General features: G+C 42.2%; 2 protein-coding genes across 2 annotated transcripts; one reads left to right on the top strand and one right to left on the bottom strand.

The window, feature by feature from the left end:
- The first annotated feature begins 379 nt into the window (after positions 1-379).
- LOC123973062 (semaphorin-6B-like) lies at positions 380-24445 on the top strand. The gene is made up of 16 exons (XM_046052918.1): positions 380-500; positions 1481-1592; positions 2443-2503; positions 2616-2678; positions 5088-5186; positions 5277-5367; positions 5625-5744; positions 6358-6446; positions 6529-6746; positions 6832-6963; positions 7266-7415; positions 7589-7765; positions 10150-10290; positions 11036-11113; positions 19134-19195; positions 20583-24445. Exons 1-16 carry the CDS (start codon positions 380-382, stop codon positions 21566-21568), a joined length of 2700 nt encoding a protein of 899 aa, XP_045908874.1. The 3' UTR covers positions 21569-24445.
- Positions 24446-25382: 937 nt separating this feature from the next.
- LOC123972864 (G-protein coupled receptor 35-like) lies at positions 25383-27574 on the bottom strand. The gene is made up of 2 exons (XM_046052588.1): positions 27317-27574; positions 25383-26788 (listed from the first exon to the last, which is right to left on the bottom strand). The coding sequence occupies exons 1-2, from the start codon at positions 27410-27412 to the stop codon at positions 26288-26290; spliced, it is 597 nt and encodes a 198-aa protein (XP_045908544.1). The 5' UTR covers positions 27413-27574; the 3' UTR covers positions 25383-26287.
- Positions 27575-27914: the final 340 nt, after the last annotated feature.

Here is a 27914-nt window from a genome sequence, read left to right as displayed (position 1 = left end):
TAGTGAAAGGAACATTACCACCAAAAGTGGCTTTGTAATCCTGTGAATGTTTTTGTCTCTCTGTGTGTTTTATGACTGTGAGAATCCCCTTCAATTCAAACTGTTCGACAATGGAGTGACATTTCTGACAATAGATCCCCTTTACACCACTAAGCAGACAATAGAAACACATTGGCTCCCTGCTGAAGCCAGGTTGATGACAGCAGGCACCCTGCTGCACTTGTGACCCTGTCCTCACACACACACACATACATATATACACACGTACCTGCTGATTAAGAAATCTGTCAAAATGTCACTCTTGTACATTCACACACAGAAAAATATTGAGTACACAACAATGACATTTTTCTCTCCCCTCTCTCTGCATTAACAGTGCATGTGTGTTGCTGCCATGGCGACCGTGGCTCCTCCCCTCACATTTCTTCTCCTGCTGCTGCAAGTGGCTGATGGCTCTTTCCCAGAGGAACCCAGTCCACTCAGCTACGTCCCCATAGAGGGTATGTTTCCTTCCCACTGTGTGTGTGTGTGTGTGTGTGTGTATGTGTGTGACTGCATGACTGTATGTGTAGCATTGATGAATGGCACCATGGTGGATGTGGAAATCGGGGGTCAAGGGTTAGAGCCTTGGTGTGAGGCTTCTTTCAAGCTACCCGGGCATACAGGTATATAAAGATACTTGAGTCCCTCTCTCAGTGGCAGTATAGTAGTTTAATAAATATGAGAGCGGTAGAAGGATATAAAGACAATAAGAAAGAGGGAGAAATTATAGTTAGGGCGTGGAGAGGTGCAGGAAGGTGGAAAAAGTGGGAGAAAATTTGATTGGATGTGGTGATACAGATGACAAGAGAGAAGGCTGAGGGGTGGAGGAGAGAAGGGGAGGAGACAGGTGGAGATGGATTGCTACATCCTCTCTCCCTCCCCTACAGTCAAGGACAATGAGACAGTTTCCCAATCTGTCTCCTGATGATGAGGGCTCCCTGTGGAGACAGTTGTCCTCCTCTTCGAAACTTTCGCATAGTCGGATACTGCCACTTTCTCCCTCCACCTCATCTACACTCTCTCATTCATTATATGAAATGTAGGAAGGGAGCGGGATGGAATGCATTTTTTCATAATGAAATAACAATAATGATTGCACACAGTTTTTCTCATGATGGAGCTGCATGCACCAACATAAGCAACAAAGCAAACAAAAAAAGCACTTAGAGGATAAAAGTATTTTGTGTGCTTTCACTGCTATACCATTCATCTCTGCCCATTATCTTTGCTTTCCTAAACCAAAGCATCAAGAATGAGTGAAGACACTATTAAAGTGAAGGTTATAGAAGCTGTTTTATGGCCTTCTTTGGGTCACTATAGATGGAAAAAGTACTTTCTTTGTCATCAACTGTCTAAGTATCCTTGAGACGGTGCTTCATTTCTAGCATGTTTTAGTAAGCGTTTCACTCTTATTTGTCTGTCTGTGTGTTCATGTCAGTTGTGCGGAGGTATCCAGTGTTCTTGGGCAGAGCTCATCGTTCAGCTCAGAGACAGGAGCTGCACATCCAGACGGTCCTCCAAGTTAACCGCACGCTCTACATAGGAGCCAGGTAACCAACGGCAACCGCCTCCAACTGTGTGTTACTGAGGCTCTCGCATTAATATCCTTTTGCTTTTCATTTGATGCCACAGCTTCCATCTGCTGTCACTGTAGAGGACATGTTCAGTTTGTGAGGTTGTATTCAATTTTGTTGTTAAATGTCAAGTGAATGCTGTTTGTTCACATCACTCTTATACATGATATATTGAAAATTTGCCTCACAGCAAATAGTGGTACCCGGGCCAAATCTGGTCCTCCGGGAAAAATATTGTCCCTCCTGGTGAAAGCTGAATATACTGTATATAACAATGTAAATACAAGGCTCATTTAAATCCCAATAAATATGTAACATTATATTCTGACCCTACAAGAAGATGCATGCAAACCTGAAGACTAATAAACTCACCACATAAATAACACAAATAAATGATATAATCCCTGTGAAACATTTCACATATATACACAGTTTTAATTCCATGGCATTTGCTTGATTGACCAGAACAGATTTGTGTCACAAAAAAACACAAACAGGTTGTAGGAATGGTGTGGTGAGAATTCTTTTTTCATTTAACTATAAATTAAGCCGGCTGCTGTTTTGTACAACACAGATCGATCATGCATTCACATATACTCACACAAACTCTTCTTTTTGCCAATTGAGCGTTAACACAAGCTGCTATAGCTTTGTTAGCCCCTACCCTTAGATAAAATTCTAAATATAAATTTATAAATCAGTTTTTATTCTGAAATGAATAAAAATATTTGCTTTCTTTCTTCCTTCCTTACACATTGCTTATGTTTTATATCAGATTTCATCAGTATTGAATTGGCACTGATTTGTTGTGTTGTGTGTTTTGTAGAGATGACTTGTACAGAGTGGAGCTGGATAACATGGCAGGTGATGAGATGTTCTATAGCAAGGTAAGACCAATTCCCTTGCGTGCACACAAAACCAAACTTGCATTAATAACTGATAACGTACACATACACACAGACGCAAAAATATTCTCACTGAGGTTCATTCCTTTGGCAGAAACGGACTTGGGAATCCAATAAGAATGACATTCGAGTGTGCCGGATGAAGGGCAAACATGAGGTACAGTGCTTGTCGTACACAACACGCTGACTTTGAGATCCACTCTTACCTGCATCAACACTATCTACACTATCACACGCATGGACAGACACAACAGCTGTTAGAGAAACCTTATTTCCTGTGGGTGCACCTGCATACGGTATTTACACAAATTTGATTTTGTTGATACAGAATCAGCACATCACTTAATCATGCTAGCTCAGTGAAAAGGCCAAAAGATGTCCATGAAGCTTGAAAGTCATTTTCTTGCATACCTGCATTGTGCCAATTTTCTTCATATATCTCATTTGAGGCCTGTGGGAAAGACTGAAAAGTGGAACAATGATGTGTGTATGTAAAGGGATAGTTGTCAGTGTTCTGACATATGAAGGTAATGTGATTCTACAAAAGAGAAAGTTTTGAGGGGATGGTAGCTCAGTTGACAGGGTGTACCCCAAAATATATGCTTTTTTGTATAAATGTAGCTGTGCCACAGGCAAAATCCAATCTGGGTGGAACATGTGGAAAAGGAAAAAGGCAAACTGTAATTGAAATCAGTTGATGAAGGGAGTTATATAGGTAGGGACGGGATGTGTGTAGGCGGAGAAAAGCTGGGGTAGAAACAAATAAGGATCAGTAAGTAGAAGTGAGGAAGAGGCAGAGAGACAACAAAAGGAAAAGATGTGTTGCTTCAAAGAACACAGATGAGAGAAGGAAAGATGTAGGAGCGAAAAAAAGGAATTGATAAAAGAGGACAGGAGGAAAAAGACTGGCCCGAGGTGGAGAGATGGTGACAGCATGAGAGGAAGAAGACAAAAGATAGAAAGGTGAAAAAATATTAGCTGAAGCCTGCTAACTCAGATAAAGACTTCAAATTTTAAAGCACTAATGGCATTATTAATGCAACTGTAAATAGTCTGACATACAGTAGAATGGTTACTAGACTCCGCCCTCAAGCTTTACAGTCTAATATCATATATAGCCTAGGTAAATGTGCAGCATCAGGTAGTTAAAGTTAGTGCAGTCCAAGAACAGACTTTTTTTAACAGCAGACATTTTGAAATGTCACAGCAGGGAAAGCACAGGTAGAACTAATAACAATAACTTGGGCCCTGTTTCATGTGCAAGTAAGCCAGCAATTTCTGGGAACTGAACAGAACTGAAACACCTCAACTTTAATATCCATTGATTATTCAAAATGTTGAAGGATCAGTTTTTGGGTAAAGCTGTTTTGCTGAGAGTTACATGAGAAGATTAATAATACTTGCACGTCTGTACGGTACATCTGAAGCTGGAGCCAGCAGCTGATTAGCTTATCTTAGCTTAAAGGGTGAGAAGAGCTAGCCTGGCGCTTCCTACCAGTACTTCTAAAACTCACTAATTAACACATTAAATCCTGTTTGTTTAATCTGCACAAAACAGAAGTTTAAAATAATTATGCTGGACTAGTTTTAGAGGTGTTGCCTGGCAGTTTTTGCTAATTTTGGAAAGAGCCAGCTGTTTCCCCCTGCTACCAGTCTTTGTGTTAAGCTATGCTAACCAACTGCTGGCTCCAATAACACGTTCACCATAGGCCTACAGACTTCTAGTCTTCTAATCCAACTCTAGGTATGAAAGCAAATAAGCATATTCCCAACACAACAAACTATTTCTTTACTTACTTTTCCTGTGGTGAGTCAGAAAGTCTGCTATTAAAAATGTATAAAAATATATATAAAGTCATAGTATAACAAAAAGAACATTTTTTACCAATATATTATCGGGAGGAAAATTCCTCAGTCTCATTTAAACTAACATTTTTGCCAGAAATTAACACTTATTATCCCCTGTAGGTCAAACCCACCAAACTGGAATTGATAAGCATGTGTAATTCAATCCCAAGTAAGAGCACTGTTTTGTTAGCATTTGGCAATCGGTGCAATGAGGTGCAAAATACTTGGTATATACTTGGTGTCTCAATTCCAGTATACTTAATGAAATGTCCTACAACAAAACATGACTTTGTTTGTCACACATACTGTAAGCTAGTAACATTAACTAGCATCATTCAATATCAGGAGCACTGAATTTACCTTTTTATAAACAAAACATCAACCTACACAGTTTTATTCAAGTTCCATCAAATATATTTCCACCTTTGCAGCTTCATGTCACCAGATACTGTTGTAAAATACTGTCACAAAGGAAATGAGAGGCTGCCCAGTGTCATTGAGTTTCAGCCTCCACTTTGAAGACATCTATAAAGCCTCCATCCTATTGTTCCTCCAGATGGAGTGTGGCTGAGGGCGTTATTCCCTCTAAGGATTGTTTTTAGTTATACTTCACACTGGCAGTCTTGGTAGTTTTGAGCTTAGCTTTGGTTCAAAACTGTGTACTTCACTTTGCCTTCTCCTCATCTTAAATCTTTTCTTTTTGTGTTTTTTTCTACAGGGAGAGTGCCGTAATTTCATCAAGGTTTTGCTCAGCCAGCATGGTGGCCTGTTTGTATGTGGAACAAACGCCTTCAACCCGCTTTGTGCCAACTACACTGTTAGTATCCATCTATCTGTCAGCTGGTCATTCTCTGTGTATCTGCCAGTTTGTTGTTTGTTTATCTGTGGGTTTTTTTTCCTGTTGCAGAGAGACACTCTAGAAATGGTGGGAGAGCCTGTCAGTGGGATGGCACGGTGCCCATATGATCCACGTCATGCCAATGTGGCTTTATTTGCAGGTAGTGTCTTTTGTTTGCACACTAGAGATGAAGAATTCAGGGTTTGTAGCAGACAGCAGGCTCAGTCTTCAGCTCCAGACATTGAAACACCTTTGCCCTTGTGTTTACCTTTGAAAATGATTTATTGTCAGACCTCTCGCTGCATTGCCTGTTTGGTTTTAATCTTCCTGACCTTGTGCTATCTCTCCATCTGTATCTTCCCCTTCTTCTTCTTAATCTCCTCCTTTCCTCTTTCTGTGCATCTCCCTCGCTCTCAGATGGAAGTCTCTTTACGGGCACTGTGACAGACTTCCTGGCCATCGATGCGGTGATCTATCGTAGCCTCGGCGACAGCCCTGCCCTCCGCACAGTCAAACACGACTCCAAATGGTTCAGAGGTACTTTTAGAAGCAGACACATAAATGATCTCCAAAGCCAGACACCTTCAATAGACAATCAGGAAGCACATAACAGAAACCATCACCATTTTCTTCAGTAGTTTACTAAAAGGAAATGAAATGACTGTGTCTGTCTTTTCATGAGTGGCTCACGAGCCGAATAAGATGATTCTAGTAGCTAAATAATAAGCTACATTCAGGGAACCAAAGATGATTAGTCTTGCATTTAATAGATTCATTATAAGTAGAACACCCTCAGACAGAGTGATATATTGAGATTAGTTGGACAGATTCAAGGTTTTACCAAATGTTAAACTGCACAGTTGAGCCTGTTTTCCATGGAGAAAAAAAAGCAAGTATGGTCAGGTCAGAGCTGGAACAGTGCTGGACAAATAATATGAATCCCCTTGTCTATGATGATAAATGGAACAGGACATGAATATTAAATGAGCGACAGCGACTGGACAGCAGCGGTCCATGTTGATGTGACTGTTATCACAGCGCCATTTCAAGAACTGTGGAGCGTTATGTTTGGCCTCCAGCACTGCGTCGCTGCTGTTCTGTATGTGTGTGTGTGTTTGTCTAACAGTGTTTTTCTTATATTAATTTTCAGAGCCCTACTTTGTGAGCTCCATGGAGTGGGGTCCTCATATTTATTTCTTCTTCAGAGAGATGGCCATGGAGTTTCATCATCTAGAGAAGGTGCTCTCATTTTGTCTTTACTTTAATTCTTCTTTTATTTTATTATCCCTCCACTTTACTTACCTCACTCATTTTACCCCAGGTGATGGTGTCCCGTGTGGCTCGTGTGTGTAAGGCAGACCTGGGTGGCTCTCAGCGTGTCCTCGAGAAGCAGTGGACCACATTCCTGAAGGCACGGCTCAACTGCTCCGTCCCGGGAGATTCACACTTTTACTTCAACCTCTTACACGCCACAAGCAACATCATCCACATGCAGGGACGAGACGTCATCCTTGGTCTCTTCTCCACGCCACCAAACAGGTACTGAGACACACACAAAGAAGCACACAAAGAAGCACAAACATAATTTTTTACATCACTGTCTTCTTTTCTCTGTCTCTGCTAGCATCCCTGGCTCCGCGGTGTGTGTATTTGACATGCAGCAGCTCGCTCATGTCTTTGAGGGCCGGTTTAAAGAGCAGAAATCCCCCGAGTCTATTTGGACTCCCGTACCCGATGAAGCAGTGCCCAAACCTAGGTATTGTTGGCATTGTTATAGAAATTTTATGTGAGCAGAGCTTGGGCAAAATACTGCAGTGCTGCTGTCCTGAGCATCTGTCTGACATCTACTTACTCCCTTGCTATAAGCTCCAACTGTCAATCACACAGCAACTTCACTACTATTCAGCAAATATTCTAATACAGCTTCCAGCAGCCACATAAAGAACTCCTCTGGCTCTTTTCTTCTTGCTCTCTCTGGACTTCTATCGCTATCTCTGTCCTATCTATCCATTCTTCAGCCCTCACTTTCTATGTTTATGTTTCTTTTCCCATCTGCAGACCAGGGGGATGTGCAGTGCAGGGATCCAGATTTAGCTCCTCTACCACGTTGCCAGATGAGGTGTTGAACTTTGTGAAGACCCACCCACTGATGGACGAGACCGTTCCACTACTGGGGCACAGACCCTGGGTGGTCAAGACTATGGGCCGGTACATATACTGACTCAGTTGTTTGATAGCGCCCATGCTGAATTTTTAATGGCATAAAAATGACAAGTGTAAATCTGAAAATATGCATTATGGCTGTCTATCTATCTATATCTATATCTATCTATCTGTCTATCTATCTATCTATCTATCTGTCTGTCTGTCTGTCTGTTTAGGTACCAGCTGACATCCATGGTGGTCGACACAGAGGCTGGTCCACATAAGAACCGTACGGTCTTGTTCCTGGGCTCCACCCGAGGAACTATTCTGAAGTTTCTGATGATTCCCAGTGGAGATTCTGTCTCCCACAGCAGTGTGTTTCTTGAGGAGGTGGAAGGATTCAACCCAGACAAGTGAGTAGGAGTACATTTTTGTCCTTGCTCTCCAATAAATTGTACATTTGGCATGTTGCTCCAAGTAGCTCAGGTCTCATGTTGCCTGCCTCCATTTGAGGACTAGAGAGCAGAGGTGCTTTTTATCTAAGAACAGGAGTTCAGTTACACTTACTTTAAATGTCTGATTTTAACATTTTTGAAGTGCAGCTTTGAGTAAACGCCTATTCAGTTATTTATTTGATCATAGCTATTACAGAGATATTCACATATATAATTAAAAGAGTTTAATTAAAAGATTAAAAGATTTTTTGACATACAGTTGAAACTTAGAATCAGTCACATAATAACCGCTGGGTCAAAATATTGTCAAAAATAATGAAAAGAGACCGAGGTAATTATTACAGTTAATTCCAAAGCACAAAATGCAAAGGTATTCAATTACAGTTTTTCTCAGTCGCTTTGGTGCATTTCTCGAATCATCCTTAACATTTGCAAAACAGTAAGTGCATTTCTCGAAACAGGTAGTGCAAACGGCACAACACAGTGGATTACCTGCAAAAGCCCATAACTTGCTCAAAATCTTTAGTCTATCTCTCAAAAGCAAATCTTTATGTTATAGAACTTGTCAGTGCCATCAGAACGGCAAGTCCTTGTGTCTTGTTTATGAACAAGCAAGTCAAAATGTTTAGCCATCTTGTCAATATAACAGTGTACTCTGTAAGTATGTTCTGATGTACATTTTGGCTAAGAATTTGATGACAATGATTGAAAATGCACAAGGCTGCACTTTTTTTGTCTGGCAGATATCACTTTCACCAGTACAAAGTTATACATTGCAGGAGAGAGGACAGGAATCACAGCTATGCTTTTACTGTTCATACTGTAATTTGTTGACAGAGCATGTCATTGTAAGAAGAAAAGAAAGAGACAGGACTGTTGCCTGTTGTATCACAGATTGTCTTCCACATCACAACAGATATCTTCATCAATTCAGGAAAACATTTACAAAAAAATTCTAATAGACATGTATAGAATGTCTATATATATATATATATATAAGCCCTAATCAAATATTTTTTTACTCATCATTTTCTCGTGATTTCGAGATAACCATAATGGTAATTATAGTGTGATTTGTTGTATCATTGGTTAGCTCACTTGGTAGAGCATAGGACTTATAGGTTTAAGGTTGTGTGCTCAATTCTCACTGAAGACAAAATTTTTTATTTTGACTCACTTTTTTATATTTTTCATAATCCTCTTCAACAAAATTCTTATGAAAAGACTGTTTCACATGCTCACATATATATATATATATATATATATATATTTTTTTTTTTTTTTTTACTGGTATTGAGTATTGGTATGAGTGTTGCAATTGTGATGTTGTTGTTGTCTATTCTTACTTTGTTTATGGTCCTTAAGAAACAACATTTCGTTTAGCTACAGTATATACTTGTAGGCAAAGGATATGAATAAAGTATTTTAACTTTGATTTTTGATAACGTGTTCAACCATTTTGCATGTAGTGACAAATGCAATGAACTTATGCCTAGATGTTTTGGGGGGTAAGATTATTCAACAGAGACTGGTATAATTCATTGTGATCAGCAGGACATAAGCAATTGATAATGTAGTAATAATCATTTGCATCAGTGTGTCAAGTCATTTGCAATTTGTTCAAAACAATGAGAAAGTGCTTTTATGATGTGCACAAGTGACGAGATGATGTGGAGGTTGAACAATTAGTTTTGAGAATTTCAATTCTGATCTGACAAATGCACCAAAGCGACTGAGAAAAACTGTAACCATCTTATCCAACAGAGAGAGGCATAAAATGTGCACATTGGAGTGGCTGAAACCAGAGAATATTTGGCATTTTAACTTCATTTTAAAAAAGACAATCAAAATATTATCAAAATAGTTCAACAGAAATATTGATTGATCAACTAAATGTTTAAGCTCTATTTGACTTGATGAAAATAAGCATCTTTGCTTTTTTGAATTGGTGATCATTTATACAAATTATGCCTGTTTTGATGTGATCCAATCTTTTGTAGCACCAGAAAACCTTTGCAAATTAGATTTAGTTAGTGTAAAAGACCATCAAAAAACAAAGACATTGGGATTTTGGCTTTACCCAACAGCAGCTAACACAAAAGAGAGTTTATTTCTTCCCACCACACAGCTCTGGCTCTAGATAAAACTCTAATATGCTGATGTTGTGACCATTCGTATGAGGGTTAGGGCACTAGGCTGTCTGTCTTCAAGTACCAACAGATGAGGCCTTTGACCCTGTCACAGATTGGTCTGGGGCCAAAAAGAGTACACTGACCTCCCGCTGTTGGCTCATTACCCTCTGCCTCCTGTCTTCACACATCTGTGCCTCACTATGTCTGCAGGTGTGGTGAGGACTCTCCTCAGGCTCGCCAGCTCTTGTCTCTGTCACTGGACCGGACCAGCTATACTCTGCTGCTGGCCTTCCCCTCCTGTCTGATCCGATTGCCCACCTCTCGCTGCCACCTGCACTCACGCTGCATGAAGTAAGTGACATGCAGTCACCTGATTTTGTTTTGGAGAGTAGTTTCCTTTCTCTCCGTGTTTCTTTGGCACATAATTAGGTCAGTTTGACTGTAGCAGTGGCCATTAGCCAAGTTACTACTTACTGGCCAACTTGCTACTTTCACTCCATATTAGTGCAGTTGTCCCAGTAAAATATATTGCAATTCTGCTGTTTTTTCAGCCAGCAAGGGATAGATGGCATGTGTGTTTGCTGAACTACAGATAGCTTGTTTGGTTTAAAATTTATTTTGGGAGAATTCTATCCTTGGGAAATAGTATTTAACTTGACACAAAAGGCTTCAAGATCGTCTTGACTTGAGCTTGTAATAAGATGGATGACTCATTATAAATACCAAGAAGGCATTTGTTTATTGCTGCACATATGGGAAAGATCTTTTGAAGTTGAACTCAGCACTGTGAACCTGATTCCCACAGCAGCAATATATCACTCTTGGATACAGGAAACTGTAGTAAAATATAGTGACTGCTGTGTATAAAGATGAATTCCAGATGAGGATTTAGCATTTCACAGGTTCTCCACACACATTTCAAAACATATAAAGGCCAGGTCCATAGGGACATACAGTATTTCATATTGTAGGGTTATAATGGCCCACTACATAATTAGTTACCTTGTTAGCCAGCTAGACGGGAAGCTAGCTAACTTCTGCAGTTAAAATCGCTTGTTCCCATGTCTAACACGTGTGTGTGTGTGTGCGCTTGGAGGAGTTGTCTAGCCTCCAGGGACCCATACTGTGGCTGGACCAGAGGCAGCACCTGCTCCTTCCTGAGACCAGGCACACGGTGAGGACATCACACACACACACACACACAACTGAACAGTTTCCCACCTTTGGATACCTGCTGTCTGAAAAACTCAGGAAGGTACTGTTTGTGGAGTTTTATTGGCGAAGTTGCAACATTCTTGCATGTCGTACATAGAAAGCTAACAAAGCTAATGTTGAATTTGTATTTCACTTCATGTAAACTAGGGGGAATAAATGTTATAAAACAATGGCAGAGGGTTTTTGTACTTTGAGAGACGAGGACCCAAGCCCCTGTGCTTTCAGACTTTTGTTTATTCCACAATGCCACCTCAAGGAGACATCTGGACATAGTTATACATGTAAGAAAATAGAAATAAAGAGGACAGTGACGCTTGTTGCTCAGTAATTTAAATCAAGTCTGGGCAAATATAATAAAAAAGACAATTATCAGTAAATGGGTAAAGAAATAAACAAGCACATTGTGATAAATATTCTGTACTTATAATTACCCATTATTATTTTAACAAACGAGATTGGTTAAGTCCTTGATGTTTTTTTAGTAGTTCGTGTTTGTACCAGTGAACAGACTGTTGACGCAAGAAACCACGGAGTCACACGTTCCTTTCTCCGTCTGTTTTTTGTAATTATTTTAGTTAGTGAGTTCAAGTAAAGCTGTAAAATAGTATAATTTTTAAATTTAGCTAGTTAAATATTGGTTCTGAATATGTAAAAGTTTGTTACTTTTATTTTGTAGGTATATTTAATTTTGTTAGCCAACAGAGCTAGTAAAGATGTTTGGGTGTGTAGTATTTCATTAAGCATGATTTAATTTGTTACCTGATCAATTAATAATTTCAAAAGAATGTCTATCCATATCCTTATAAATTCATATTCTAATGAATATTAAATATATAAGATAATATCCAGAATTGTTGTGTTATTCATCCAAGTAAAACGTTTATAGTACTGCAATCCCTAATTCCAGCTCATGTCACCTGTATAGCTAACCCTGATCTCTGACCTCCCTGTGGAGTGGCATGCAAAAAAGAGAAAATCAATAATGGCATCTATCATGCATCGCTGGATGACATGGCAATATGTGCCATATGAATTTAATTGAACAAATATTCTCATTCCTGTACAGTTTAAGCAAATGTGTAAAACCCAACTGGAAAGTATCACACAAAAAAAAAAAAAAAAAAGTTCCTTATCCAACAACTTAAATATGAACATTTTCAATATAGTAATAATGTCACGGACTGCTGAGTGAGTGCAGCAGGAGTGAACCCAAATGCAAGACACTGTGAGCTTAGATTGAGTTCCAGGGTTTATTTATCCCAAGCACGACAAACAGGCATGAACAGAACTCACGAGTATAGGAACTGGTACATCCAGAAGGTAGCAACGGGTAGAAACACGACATCCAACAGGACTAACATGCGACAATGACCGGACAGGGAATGAACAGAAACACCAGACATTTATACACAGTGACTAACGAGCAGGGCGGGAGCAACACAGGTGACTGGGGTCAGGGTTAACGAGGCAGAAGGGAAAACAGAGACTAGCAGGTAGGCAGATTACTGAGGGGGGGGGGGGGAAGACAAACAACTGAACCCAAGCATGGTGGTGGAAAACTAACACATGAGGGACAGGAACAGAACCACCACACAAAAGTAGAAGACTGGATACAAGACCACAGACAGGACTGAAACCCAGACAGAGAAACCAAAACACCGAGATGGCATGGCCAAAATAATAACAGACAAGCTCAGGACAGGATCGTGACAGTACCCCCCCCCACCGATGAGCGTCTCCAGACGGTCAACCAAAAAACAGACCAACCAGAAAAAACAAACAAGTCCAGGCTGACCAGGGTAAGTGGAGGGAGGACAGGAGGCGGGCCAGAAAAAAACAAAAAACACACAGTCCAGGGACCAGACGGGGAAACCTCAGACGGGCGGCCCGAGGGCAGAGCAAGGGAGAAACAGTTCAGGGGGCCGACCCAGAGGACAACCCAACAGGCCGGGCAGAACAGGGGGGCCACAAGGTCCAGGAGGAAGACAAAACAGGCAAATCAGGGTTAGGGAACAAAACAGTCCGGGGGAACCACCCAACAGTCAGATCATGCCCAGGAAACAGGGCAGTTAAGGCGCTTGGCCTAACATGCAGGGCAGGAGGGTAACGGAGAACACACAGTTCAGGAGGTTGTCCCGGAGGACGACCACACCGGCCAGGCAGAACAGAGGGACCAGATGGGGAAACCTCAGGCGGGCGGCCCAAGGGCAGAGCAAGGGGGAAACAGAGTTCAGGGGCCGACCGAGCAGACCAGGAGGGCATAACAGTTGAGGTGGTCGTCCCGGGGGACGACCCATGAGACCAGGCAGAACAGAGGGAACACAGTTCAGGAGCTTGGGCAGGAGGCCAGTGCTGAGGGCGGAACCTCTCCGGAGGTTGGTCAGGAGGCCGACGTAGGAGGCCTGAGTCCTCAAGTGGCAGAGCTGGACTGAGGACCACGGGCTGAGTGGCTGGGCTGAGGTCCACGGGCGAGACGGCAGGGCTGGAGGCCATGGACCGGACACGAGGAGCTGGAGGCTGTCTGACCACTGACAAAGGAACAGGAGTCGATCGGACCACCGGCAGAGCCGGTGCCAGTCAGACCACCGACGGAGCACGAGGAACCGGAGTCGGCTGGACAACCAACGGAGCAGGTGCTGGTCGGACCACCGACGAGGGAACAGGAGTCGATCGGACCACCAGCGAAGCTGGTGCCGGCCGGACCACCGACGGAGCAAGAGGGGGGCAGGAACCGGTCTGGCCACTGACTGAGACCTTGGAACTGGTGTCAGTCGGACCTTCGATGAGGGACCAGCAACAGGTGTCAGTAGGACCACAGAGTGAGACCTTGGAGCAGGAGTAGGCCAGGGTTCGGGCAGGCGGCTAGCAGCGCTAGCAGGCCAGGGATCAGGCTGGTTGCAGACGGGTCTCTGATGGTGACCTTGTCGCCTCTGATGACCACCACGGGAACCCGAAAAACCCTTCAAAAGAGGACTCTGGGGAATGCCTAGCCTCCAGGCTATCAGGCCATAGGCTAGCTGCCCGTGCTGCCTCTGACTCCCTGGCCTTCGTGGTCAGGTAGGCCAGGAGAGTCATCGTCCCTGAGTCCTTGGTAGGTGGGGCAGGCAGACGGACAGGCTAGGCGGAGGGCTAGCCGCGCTGGCCGAGCAGGGCACGGACAGGCTAGGCGGAGGGCTAGCCGCGCTGGCCGAGCAGGGCACGGACAGGCTAGGCGGAGGGCTAGCCGCGCTGGCCGAGCAGGGCACTGGCAGGACAGGCGGAGGGCTAGCCGCGCTGGCCGAGCAGGGCACTGGCAGGACAGGCGGAGGGCTAGCCGCGCTGGCCGGGCAGGACAGGAGGATGCTTCCCAACCTGCAACTAGCAGGCCGAGAACAAGTCCTTTGAGGGCTAGCAGGCCGGGGAATGGACGGCTGGAGGCTAGCGGTCCGGGGGTTAGCCATTTCCAGGCTAACGGACTGAGGAACTGATGAGGACTTGGCTGGGGGAATCGGCTGAGGTGTGGAGGAAGTCACAAACCCACCCAGGGAAAGAGTCTGCTGCTCCTGGCTTAGCAGCCAGGCTCTTCCAGGCAAGGGACACGATAGCTGCCTTATGGCTAACATGACTAGCCCCATACCACATATTCCTCAGCGTCAGAAGCTCCCTCAGCACATCAGTCTGTTCCTCATTTAGAGTGTCTGCTGGGCTCTTAATTGGTCCGGTCATTCTGTCACAGACTGCTGAGTGAGTGCAGCAGGAGTGAACCCAAATGCAAGACACTGTGATCTGAGATTGAGTTCCAGGGTTTATTTATCCCAAGCACGACAAACAGGCATGAACAGAACTCACGAGTACAGGAACTGGTACATCCAAATGGTAGCAATCCAACAGGACTAACATGCAACAATGACCGGACAGGGAATGAACAGAAACACCAGACATTTATACACAGTGACTAACGAGCAGGGCGGGAGCAACACAGGTGACTGGGATCAGGGTTAACGAGGCAGATAGACAGAAGGGAAAACAGAGAATAGCAGGCAGGCAGATTACTGAGGGGGGGGGGGAAGACAAAACACAATTTACTCAACACTAAACATCAGAGTAATATAAACAAGCGGACAGATCACAAATGAACTAACACCAACAAGGAACACAGACAGAAGCTAAGGTAAAGCAGAACTCAGACATGGGCACAACACAGAAGTACACCGACCAGGAGTGAACACTAAGACAAGAACTAAGGTACAGGACTAAGAACTAAGATACGAGGCAAGACAGATACTAAATAAGATGTGGATGAATAATGAAGGCTAAACAGAGACTAGAGCTGAATGAAAAAAATCAGATTACTGAAACTGGCAGAGAACATAAATCACACCTAACCAACAGACGGAACCCAAGCATGGTGGTGGGAAACTAACACATGAGGGACAGGAACAGAACTAAAGTGCAGGGCACTGGCAGGACAGGCGGAGGGCTAGCCGCGCTGGCCGAGCAGGGCACTGGCAGACTAAGGCAGACAACGAGATAACAGGACAGATCAGAACCACCACACAAAACAAGTAGAAGACTGGATACAAGACCACAGACAGACAGGACTGAAACCCAGACACAGAGAAACCAAAATCAAAACACCGAGAAGGCATGGCCAAAATAATATAACACAGACAAGCTCGGGACAGGATTGTGATAAATAAAGCAAATAAATATCTAGCAAACCAATTACAATGCAAAAAAGAGAAAGCAGTTATTCCATCTATACTCAACAGATACTATAACCCACAATCCGCAGGACATAAACAATATCTTTCTTTTATAGCAATGTTTATTCCTCAAAGCATGTCAAATCAGAAATAGACAACTTCTTAGCCAATCTGAACCTACCTACACTACCTAGAGAACAAGCCAACCTTTTAGACACACCTCTTACTTCTGAAGAACTCTATACAGCCTTAAATAAAATGCCAAACAATAGCAGCAAAGACAAGACAAAACCATAATCAATGATATGATTATGGTTTTGTTGCCGAAAAAGCGTTTGACAAAGTAAACTGGACTTTTCTATTTAGCAACCTGCGCAAGTTTGGTTTTTGAGAGTCGTTCATCCATTGGATAAGAACACTGTACACGTCACCTAGAGCCTCAGTAATCACAAACCAGATAACCTCAACTAGCTTCACACTTCATCAGGGAACCGGACAAGGATTCCCACTCTTACCATCCCTATTTTCTATTTTCATCGAACCACTCTCAGCAATAATACAAAAAAACAATAAAATTTATGGAATCCAGAATGCCAGCTCACAACATAAAATTAGTCTTTCATCTGCATAGATTATTTATTATTGTATCTATTCTATCTATTTTATGTTGTATCTATATCTATCTATTGTATCTATAAATCCATCTGTGTTACTACAGGAAACATTGATCATTAATAACTTCTCAATAATCTCTCATTACAAAATAAACTGGAATAAATCTAAAATCTAAATATCAAAACTATACTACCGCTATCTCTAGATGTGTGGTATTCTGCAGCTCAAGACTCCTGCTTCCCTCTTCACACTGGCAACATAAAATATTTAGGCATTTCTGATAAGATGTCAGATCTCTTCCACCTCAACTACACCCCTCTGTTAAAAAAAAGAAGATGATTTTAAACGATGGACCAAACTTCCACTCACTCTCATTGGACGAATTGCATCGGTTAAATGAAACATTACCTCAGATTAATTACCTGTTCTCAGTGCTTTCCATCACACCCACCGACAAATGGTTCAAAACACTAGACTCACTAACTACTCAGTTTTACTAGAATAACAAAAAAACAAGAATCTCACTTTCAACATTACGAAACAGGACATCACAAGGAGGCCTGGAAGCACCACATTTTCTTCCATACTTTGTGGCAAATGTGAGCATTTTCATTTAAAAAGTCAGTTATATTCAGTCAGGTATAAGTTAAGTAAGACTGTAAACATTCATCACACACCACAATGAGAGATCACATAACTGTAGGCTATATAGTTACAGTTTTCTCAGTTGCTTTGGTGCATTTGTCAGATCAGAATTGAAATTCTCAAAACTATTTGTTCAACCTCCACATCATCTCGTCACTTGTGCACATCATAAAAGCACTTTCTCATTGTTTTGAACAAATTGGAAATGGCTTGACACACTGATGCAAATGATTATGTACAATTGTCTGCTGTTTCCTACATTATCAATTGCTTATGTCCTACTGATCATAATGAATTATACCAGTCTCTGCTGAATAATCTTACCCCCCAAAACATCTAGGCATAAGTTCATTGCATTTGTCACTACATGCAAAAATCAAAGTTAAAATACTTTATTCATATCCTTTGCCTACAAGTGTATATACTGTAGCTAAGCGAAATGTTGTTTCTTAAGGACCATAAACAAAGTAAGAATAGACCACAACAACATCACAATTGCAACACTCATACCAATACTCAATACCAGTAAACAGTAACAATACGCAGTGAGAAGTAATATATATATATATATATATATATATATATATATATATATATATAAGCGTTTTCCCCTGAGAATGGGATAATTAATTTTCTCGTGATCATGAGATAACAAACCATAGCTCAATACAGGGGCTGGCAGGTGCGTTTCTTTAGGATAATTTCAAAGCAATTACCAGTGTCACTGGTTAGTTCAGTTGGTAGAGTACAGGGCTCAGTTTGATTAGTTTGACTCCTGTTCTTGTAGACTTTCTTTTTCTTCTTTTGTGTGTATTATCCTCTTTAGCAAAATTGTTATGAAGAGATTGAGGGGAATCCAATCACACATTTCCCAACAGGCTATTTCAAAGGTTCGGAAAGCCGTCAGGAAATGTGTAACATTACATGTATTCCCCTGAATGAGAAGGTCTTTCCTCTGCCTGGGAATGATGGGGAAATGACAAGTCCATAGGTTGATGGATGTGGACCAAGAACGCACATGTCCAGCACATGCTTTACAGTAATGTGAGCATGTGAAACAGTCTTTTCATAAGAACTTTGATGAAGAGGATTATGAAAAATATAAAAAAGAAAAATTTAGTCTTCAGTGAGGATTGAACACACAACCTCAAACCTATAGGTCCTGTGCACTACCAAGTGAGCTAACCAATGATAATGCAAGCTGCACTATAATTACCATTATGGTTATCTCGAAATCACGAGAAACTTATCCCATTATCACAGGAAAACAGAGTAAAAGAATATTTGATTAGGGCTTCCGTATGTATATATAGATAGACATTCTATACATGTCTATTTGAATTTTTTGGTAAATGTGCCCTGAATTGATGAAGATATCTGTTGTGATGTGGAAGACAATCTGTGATAAAACAGACCGGAACGTCAGCCAAAGGGATGTACTGTATCCCATGCAACAGTCCCGTCTCTTTCTTTTCTTCTTACAATGACATGCTCTGTCAACAAATTACAGTACAAACAGTAAAAGCATAGCTGTGATTCCTGTCCTCTCTCCTGCAATGTATAACTTTGTACTGGTGAAAGTGATATATGCCAGACAAAAAAAGTGCAGCCTTGTGCATTTTCAATCATTGTCATTAAAATCTTAGCCAGAGTATACATCAGAAAATACTTACAGAGTACACTGTTATATTGACAAGATGGCTAAACATTTTGACTTGCTTGTTCATAAACAAGACACAAGGACTTGTCGTTCTGATGGCACTGACAAGTTCTATAACATAAAGATTTGCTTTTGAGAGATAGACTAAGGATTTTGAGCAAGTAATGGGCTTTTGCAGGTAATCCACTGTGTTGTGCCGTTTGCACTACCTGTTTCGAGAAATGCACTTACTGTTTTGCAAATGTTAAGGATGATTCCAGAAATGCACCAAAGCGACTGAGAAAAACTGTAATAAGTTAAAGGCACGATAACGTATATGAAGAGACATATTGAAATCTTTGATGTTCTTATTTGTGATCTCTCTGTGAATGCAGGCTGCCTTTTCAACAAGATGTGGAATATGGAAACACCACCTCCCATCTAGGAGACTGTGATGGTAGGTTGCAGCACTATGACATGGATGCTTCTGGCTGTGAACGGTGGACTGAGGGCAAGCTCCACCTAGTGGCTGAATCCCTCAATACACCTGTCTACTTGTCACTGAATATTTTGTTCTGGGGGAAGAAAACTCATACTTCTGAGTGAGAGAGTATTTTGCGACATTAACTGTAATTTAGCACATTTTAATTATCCAAAGTGTAATGTGATTTCCTCCCCAGCTCAGCAAGATCCATTCAACCTTGATATTAGCAACTTAGAGTGTTTTGGTGTCTTTGTCAGAGATGAATCAGGTGGGAGTTGAACTGGGATTTTGGTTTCAGCCTCACTTCCTACAGGTCAAAACGCTCCCGGTGTGAGACAGTTTAATTAGGGAGGATGTGAGCAGTGTAACTGCTGGTAGACAATACCACTGCACAACGGAAAATGGAACTTCCTTCTGGTTATGAGGCTTTGTTCTCTCAACGCTGAACATCTGAGAGAGGACTGACCGAGGGTAACCAGTGAGCAAGCTGAAAATAGCTGAGCATAAAAAACTGATGTCACTTCTGTGATGAGGCTCAGATGTCACTTCAGCAGCGCCAGAGAGGGCCTCTTTGAACCCTGCTCTGAAATTCACATTCAAGTCAGTGGAAACCCAGAAAACAATTATTTCCTTTCCAGCATATTCTTTCAGAACTGTTCTGCCTGTTTTAGTCATAAAATCCATTTAGCTAGATCCGACTTTCCAAAAGACAACAGCAAACTCATACACATTTGTTTTAAACTGATGGGCTTCTAGTGTTTATCCTGCTTTCAGAAACTGATAGCAGTAGAAGTCAGCGGTGCCAGGCTGCAGACCTGACAGGCTCTAATCCAAGCAGTGAAAGCACAGCAGAGGCCAAGACAGGACAGACATGTGCTGCTGTGTCTGCAGATGGGAGTGATTAGAGCTGGGTGGAAACACTGAGGTAATGGTATGCTGCGAGGAGAGACTCACTTACCAGGCTGCAGGATGGAAAGTGTGAGGAGAGGAGAGGAGAAAAGGAAAGTCAGCTGCCGTGGTCTGAGCTGATGACAAGTGCAGGCCTCTCTCAACCTGGAGCCTGTTGAGCCTCAAGGCCAGTCTGGAGAGAAGCTCCCTTTAAAGATAATCATCGCAGAAAATAATCGTATATAGCTGAACATGATGATCACCATTTATGAGTATTATTATAGTTATTGATTTATTATGATACATTATATCTTGTGAGGTGGAAAGCACTAAGTATTTAGTAGCAGAATAGCACTATATGTAATAATAATAATAATTTTAAACTGCACCCTGTGGACAGACACTGAGAGAGGATGTCCATTGTGCTGTTCTACTAAATGTCATCTGCATAATTGTGTCTCTTAATCCTCAGGAATTCTGCAGCAGAGTTTGCTGATTGAACCGGAGAGCTTGGTCTCCCTCAATCTGCTTGTGGCTTCTGCAGTCTCCGCGTTCACCATCGGGGCGGCGCTCTCCGGCATTGCTGTGTGCTGGATCATGGCCCACAAGCCCACCAACCGTCGCCACGGCAACGCCTCCCAGTCCTCTATCCAGCGGCGTGAAAGAGGCCTGCTGAGTAATGCCGGCGGGATGGGAGGCTCTGTGCTCAGTGTGACGCGGCAGGGAGGAGGGGAGCGCCCCTGCTCTCAGGGCGGTGAAACCCTGTTTGTCATGCCCAACGGCTGGGTGAAGTCAGGAGAACTTGACCCAGGTTTCCTGCCCACCCCAGAGCACACGCCCCAGCAGAAACGCAGAGGCCTACGACTGTCGGACTCCAACTCTGGTGGCTGGGACACCAGCCAGACGTACCTGGGGGGAGGCTCTGTGGGTCTGGGTTCACCCTGCCGCATACCCCCCTCCGTCTACCTGACCACCAGACTCTTCCAGCAGGGGGGAGGCGGGAGACACAGTGGTGAGGGCCGAGGGAATGACACTCCACGCCAGCACTATGTCTGCCTGAGCAAGCAAGAAAAAGGAGGAAAGGGGACACCCAAAGCGCCTCTCAGGAAGTCTGCAGGGGAATATGTATACCCCATGACCCCCCAGGACTCGCCTGAGCGCAGGAGGGTGGTCTCAGCACCCAGCGCCCCCATGGAGTATGGTGAGCCGCTGCCATTGCGCTGGCCAGCCCCGGAAGGATACATCCTCAGCAGCCATGGCATGGTCCCTGTCCCTCTGCCTCCACCCTCCATGCCCGCTCCCAGTGGCCAAGCTTACGTGTCCCAGCAACACGCCCCCGGGCTGAGCAGGGCCCTGCTGAGAGGGGCCCTGGAGCGAGGGGAGCTGGGTGAGCTGGTGGATCTCAGCCAGCTGATGAGTAAGAAGAACTGCAGTGATAGGACTCAGGCTGGCCAGTGACTCTTGAGGAAATTAAGAGGACGGGAGCTTTTCCATTTCCAGAGCTCTCTGTTTTGTTTACATAGATCTCTCTTTCCTCCTCACTCAGTCCATTCCCCTCTTCCTTCCCATCTCCCTACATCTTTATTTGTTATTCAGCCCTCCTAATCTCCTCTGTCAGTCTCTCAGGCAACCCCCCACCACCCTACCCCTTTTCACCCCATGAAAAGTCTCTCTTTATGACTGGCTGCTGGGTCTGCCACTCATATCCTGGCTCACATTAATTGGTCAGATGGACTGAGGTTGTTGCTGTGTCTGCATTGCAGAGTTGCCTCTCTCTCCAGCGGCAGCAGGAAGAGGGAGGAGAGAGAATGGAGTGCAAAGAAAGAAAGAAAGCAGAATGGGAGGCAGAGAGGATGTGGACAGAGACAAAGATGGACACGCATTTAGAGGCTGCCTTCTCTGTGCAGATTAACTGAGGAAGCAGAGCCAGTCAGATACTGCTGCAGGAGTGGGATGCTTTTCCCCCTCTTGGATAACATTAACAAGACTGCTGCCCATCTGTTCTCCACTCTATTACCTGTTGGTCTGATTGCCAACTAGGTACTTGAAGTGAAATTACAAATTCTGAACATCGTAAAAGTATCTGAAGCTGTAGGTGACTCATCAGACAAGTCATTCTAACTGTAAACACAAATCTAATGGATGATGAGAAAACTCCTCTCTCTAGTTCGTTTTCTCACTCTTCCTCTTTGCTGCGCACATACAGTACATGCCTACATGTTTTTGTACAGGTGAGTGAGGGTATTTAGTATTCTATGTACACAGGAAGCACGGTGTGTGTGTGCCAAATGCCTCTAAACTGTCTCATAGGGATATGGGACCATAACTCACATCTTTGGAGAGCAAAGTGCAGCACTGAAATGTCAGCACTATTTTTGCCAACCGCATGCTCCCCGTAATGACAGCATCTGAGCCATCCATCGCTCTATTCATTTGCCTCCTTACACCCCATGTACTCTTTAATGACCAATAACTTCCATGTTGGTCGTCTGGGGAGATTGCACCAGAACAGTGGGCTGACACTGCGGGACAGAAAGAAAGAGAGGTGTTTTAGAGAATTAAAAAAATGGACTGCAATATATGAACACCTTGTCCTTCACTGTCACCTTAGGGTTTTTCCACACACACGCGTCCATTAATGTTGCATTATAGACATTTACACAGTCCGGTTTTATAGGGCAAATTTCCCCTTAAGCCCACAGTTAGTCAAGGTCCCACAGACATGACACAGAACAAAGTGACAGTTACAGTCGTGATGATGGAAACCTCTGGCTTAACTCAAAGCCAATAGGGGTAATGGAAATGTTCCCAGCAGGCAAATGGGACCATATATTCAGCCCATGAAAATGTCCCGTGCCATGAAATGGTCGGCGTTTAGATCAACACAACATTGTTTTTCTGTGGGTTAGTGAGGAGATGGAAGTCAAAAAAAAGAAGAGAGTCAAGATGAACAAGACAGAAACAAAAAGCAGGTAGGGCTTGATGAAATGAGATGCACCAACAACAACAGTGGGGAAAAAGCGGGAACTGACCAGATGATTTGATTTTCGCTCTCAGTCGCAGTCAGTAGTCGACACATTTTGGTTTGTGCTAACCTTGTAGTGAGCAGCAATATATGGTTTATCTGTACATAATAAACTTTAATTTAGATAAAATGATAAGACAAACAGTAACTCCAAAAAAAATGACATCAGGCACAAGCTTGCAAACAAAAACAAACATTAATTATTATAATTCATTATAGCTATTAATGTATGAAAATCTGTTTTCATAGAAGTTTCACATCAACCTACTCTAAGATTGAAATCACCAAGACGCTAAGTATTACCAGTGTCTTTTTTTTCACGTCTGTGTGCCAAAACCAAGATATGAATGATAAAATGATGCCTGATTAGTGAAGCAAGACAGAAACTTGTTTCAAAAGTGCCATGAAGACCACTTCCATCAGCAGTGCACGTCATGTACTGCGGTGTCGGATAACTCACTTGTTGCAGTATACTTGTGATATGTATGCCTTTGACCTTACATGCTGAATGTTTTATTTTTGTATCTAGATGTCGGCTTGTACTGTTGAAATCATTTTTTCAGCCCCCACCCCTCTGTCTGCCCCGGATGCCACTGACACTGAATGCTGAAACCAACAGTGTTTGAGGGTCTGTTTATAAACTACTCTGACACATCATGCCACACTTATATACTGTAAATATGTAAGAATAAATGCAGACACTTTGAACTTGAATGTTTATTGCAGAATAGCCAATATGTAATAATAATGATTTAGAAGTAGTTCATAAGCAAACCTTCAAATGGAGTGAAATGCTGTGAGAACACTGTGTATCTCATTTTTTGTTTTTGCTGATTCTGGGCTTTTCGTCTTATTCTGTAGTCTAGTGATTGTCTGTCTGTCATTTCCAACCAACTGCCATACTGGAGGATCTTGAAAATACATGTCAACATCCTGAGTGAATGAATGTACTCATTCTTTTTTGTTTGTTTGTTTATAGTCATTATACTGTGCAGTAATAAGGAAAAGCACAAAAATGTTCTTTTTTTGCATTTTGAAAATGAGCTGTTCTGTATCATTTGTGAATAGTGTAAATAATCATCCTGAAGGTATAGCGTGTCCGTTTGGTTTCGAGGGGGGATCCTTCATGCTCTTCTGAGACACGACTGTGTTTGAGGTGTGAGATTTTTTTTGGGTTTTCTCGGTGACAATGCTGTGAATAAGATGTATGTACAGTATTTACGTGACTTTGGCTGACTGCTGAGCTCAGCTGTTTCTTGTTATTAGAGTAGAGTCACAGGCCTGATCTCAGCCAGAACTGAGCCTTCTCATTTGACTGATGCCTGTTGAGTTTTTGCAGTTGCTAAGATACTGCTGTTATAATAACCATCAATCTTTGGAGTATTGCTATTAAATGGCATTATATAATTGACCGCTAATGTTGTCGAGTGTGGCTCTGAATGCACTCATTGAAATAAATGCATATCATTATACACATGCCCACGCATATACACACAAATACACACATTTACAAACGCAATTCCATTAATTCACAGCAGTCACAAGTAATGTGTATGTCATTATTGCAGTTTATTTTCTGTAAATGAGCCATATTTGTCATCAGATTCTGCAGTTTGAAACAGGCCGCTTCTCAGCAGAGAGGCAGCGGAAAGTCTTTCAAGCATTTGTTATCCTAGCCACAAGAGGGAGCTGGACACTGGCCTTCATTAATCAGGCATCTGTGAGTGGGTGAAAGGGTGTCTGTGCATTGCCTCAACATTGTCTGTCTGCGCTGCAGAGCTCGATACAGGCTGTTTTGTTGAGAAGTCTGGTGCAGAGATGAGAATCCCCCTTGTTCTCTGCTTTGATATCATTCTTTGAACATCACACAGAGAGCAATAAGGTCAACAAAAGGTTGCGGGAGTACGATAAAAGGTATTTATATCCTAAAACACATACCCATGAACACTCACCCTAAAGTAGTTAAATAGTTCATATAGCAACTTGATTAATTAGGCTAAGCCAGATGTAACTGTTGTAGAGTACATTTTTTTCAACTGATTTAAAAATAAATATCTATATTAACAAATCAACTGTGCAATTAACCAACTGGAAACTGAGGAGTCAACCACCAATTAAAAAGTTATTCTTTTTTTATATCAACATTACACACAGCAAACATTTTATATGAATAAATCACAATAAAAGTTCTAATTAAAAAAAGCCAAATACTATTTATTGCAATCAGTCAGCTTGCTACTTATAATGCAAATGTAAAGGCATAGTCCACTGTTGGAATTCACAAGAAACAGAATGATGCTAAAAAAAATAGTCAAAACACGAAGGAGCACAGGTCCAGATATCCTGACTTTTAGTCCCTTAAATGTATCAAGCTCCATCCTACAATTCCCACAATGCAACTCAATAGTATCTTCAATCTGACCCTTCTAGCCTCCTAAATTCCCACTTCTTTCAAACCCCGTATGACCCGTTTGTTATTAATCATATAACCTGCAATGCAGGTTTATATTAAAAATGAAAAAGTCTCAAGCCCATGCAAAGATTATCCTGCTGACATCTTTGGGGTGTTTGTTTCAAACTCCCTCCAGAGCCAGAGAAAAGATTATAAAACTGTTCCCACAGGCTAAGTATTATTTGTCATGACCAGCAAACTGAACTTAATGTGTGCCCATTTAACAGTATAATTTGTTTTAACAATATAATTTGTTTTATACTGTACAGTCTAAAAAATGGTTCACACAAATGCTGTTTTTAGAGACAGGTCAATTTTGTGTACTCCCAATGACTTATGAATAAAAACATTTCAATAAAAAATAATAGCTGATGGAATCAAAATAGCAGTTTGTGGAAGCGATCCATTCAGACACAAGCAAATATGTATGTGCAGGTAAGTATGTAGTCTGCCAGTTTGTAGGTGGAGTATTAAAGACGTTAACAAGAAAGCCAACATGGATTGGAGTGTAGCAGACGATGAATACGAGCATATTTGCTGTCACTATGCCAATAGTGCATTTCTTTTCCTCTGACTTGTCATCCACTTTTAACAGAACACATATAATCCGACTGGAACAGAACACAACAACAAACAGCCGAGTGAGGAAGCCTAGAAATTCCATAATGAGAATAAATCGCAATTTCAGTGGTTGATTTTTTCATCTTTCATAACAGGTCCACAGTTTTTCAGGGTAGTTCTCCTTTCGGAATATAGCACACATTGTCACCAGAAGCACCCAAAGGACCAGGCACACAACAAAAGCCGTCCCTTTCTCCTTCCTCCATGATCTGGCCTGCAGTGGGAACCTTATAGACAGGTAGTGCTGGATACTGATGGCCGCCATGGTCAGGATGCTGGCATACATGTTGGTGAAATGTGTACACAAGTAAGTCTTGGGCAGGCAGAAGAAGGAATCATAGATCCTAAAGGGAAGGAAGAGGATGAGGGCAGAATCAGCTATAGCCAGGTTGAACATGTGTATGTGGGTGTCCGTCCAGGAGACCCGTTTGGCAATGAAGGCACGCAGAGCAGCAGCATTGACAAGGAAACCCACGAGAAACAAAGGAATGTAAGCCAAACCCTCCAAGATGTTCACTTTGCAAATGGTGTTGGTAATGTTGGTGGTGATGTTGGTGGTGTTGCAGTAGCACATACTTGTCTGTAAGACAAGGCCATGTGTCAGAATGAAAAATAATTAGTATGTTGGATGTAAAAACAGATTCTACGGCAAACAGCCGAGTATAAATACACATAAACATATACCTCACATAAGCATAAAAAAATTGAGGAAGAACTGCAGACATTTACAGTGAGGAAAATAAGTATTTGAACACCCTGCTATTTTGCAAGTTCTCCCACTTAGAAATCATGGAGGGGTCTGAAATTGTCATCGTAGGTGCATGTCCACTGTGAGAGACATAATCTTAAAAAAAAAAAATCCAGAAATCACAATGTATGATTTTTAACTATTTATTTGTATGATACAGCTGCAAATAAGTATTTGAACACCTGTTCAAACGGATATTTACTTCTACTACAGGAAAACAATTTCTTAAGAAGTGAAGAGCTTGATGACTCAGCAACAACAGTAAACTACAGTAAAAAAAAAAAAAAAGCAGAAACAGTAACAATGTAACAATCTCCTTTCTTGCCAAATACACGTGTATACAGTTAAAACAAAACTTACCAAATGAGCAGTTCTCCTGAGCATATATTTTTCTAAACAGATTTTAATGGGAGTTGCACCCGCATGTCTTCTAAATAGCGATGGTGTGAATTTCATTGCATCGTTTCCTCTCTTCTCAGACTTTGCAGCTGAAAATGTAGCTTAAAATGTTTGCACACGGCTCAGACTGTGCCCTCATAAACCACTGTTTATGGTTATGTTATTGTAAACCTGCATTCTCTCTTTTAAAAAAAAAAAATTAGAGGTTAGCTGTTATTAGAGGTAAGGGATTGTATTCATATAGGTTTTAGAACAAACCCTTAGTTGATCAGGGAACGAGAGCACGGAACCAATGTGTCAGGTGTTGCGGCAGTTTCGGCCCTCCCGTTACAGGAAGTTTGGGAAGAGTAACGCATGGTTCGTGTCTTTATACAGTCTATGGTCTTCACTCATCTGATCATTTCACCTGTGTTTTCAGGAGTTGGAGAGCATTTGAACCACTAATCATTTGTTGCTGTGGTACCCGCCATTGGAAACCCGTAACGCCAGCAGTTGGTTTCGGTTCTTTAGAACGTTCAGAAAACCAGCTGCCAGTTCCACACTGACCAGACAGACTTTT

Source organism: Micropterus dolomieu, linkage group LG06, assembly GCF_021292245.1.
Source record: "Micropterus dolomieu isolate WLL.071019.BEF.003 ecotype Adirondacks linkage group LG06, ASM2129224v1, whole genome shotgun sequence".
NCBI classification, from domain to species: Eukaryota; Metazoa; Chordata; class Actinopteri; order Centrarchiformes; family Centrarchidae; genus Micropterus; species Micropterus dolomieu.
The sequence above is the reverse complement of the archived record's forward strand: the minus strand, read 5'-3'. Positions and strand labels throughout refer to the sequence as shown.

What these genes read in the sequence shown, in the direction of transcription:
- LOC123973062 (XM_046052918.1), top strand. Translation starts at nt 380, where the DNA reads ATGTGTGTTGCTGCCATGGCGACCGTGGCTCCTCCCCTCACATTTCTT. An exon ending in CAGCTACGTCCCCATAGAGG is followed by an intron (nt 501 to 1,480) that starts GTATGTTTCCTT and finishes TGTTCATGTCAG; the next exon opens with TTGTGCGGAGGTATCCAGTG. An exon ending in ATGAGATGTTCTATAGCAAG is followed by an intron (nt 2,504 to 2,615) that starts GTAAGACCAATT and finishes TTCCTTTGGCAG; the next exon opens with AAACGGACTTGGGAATCCAA.
- LOC123972864 (XM_046052588.1), bottom strand. Translation starts at nt 27,412, where the DNA reads ATGAAATTCACACCATCGCTATTTAGAAGACATGCGGGTGCAACTCCC. An exon ending in TCAGGAGAACTGCTCATTTG is followed by an intron (nt 26,789 to 27,316) that starts GTAAGTTTTGTT and finishes CTTGTCTTACAG; the next exon opens with ACAAGTATGTGCTACTGCAA.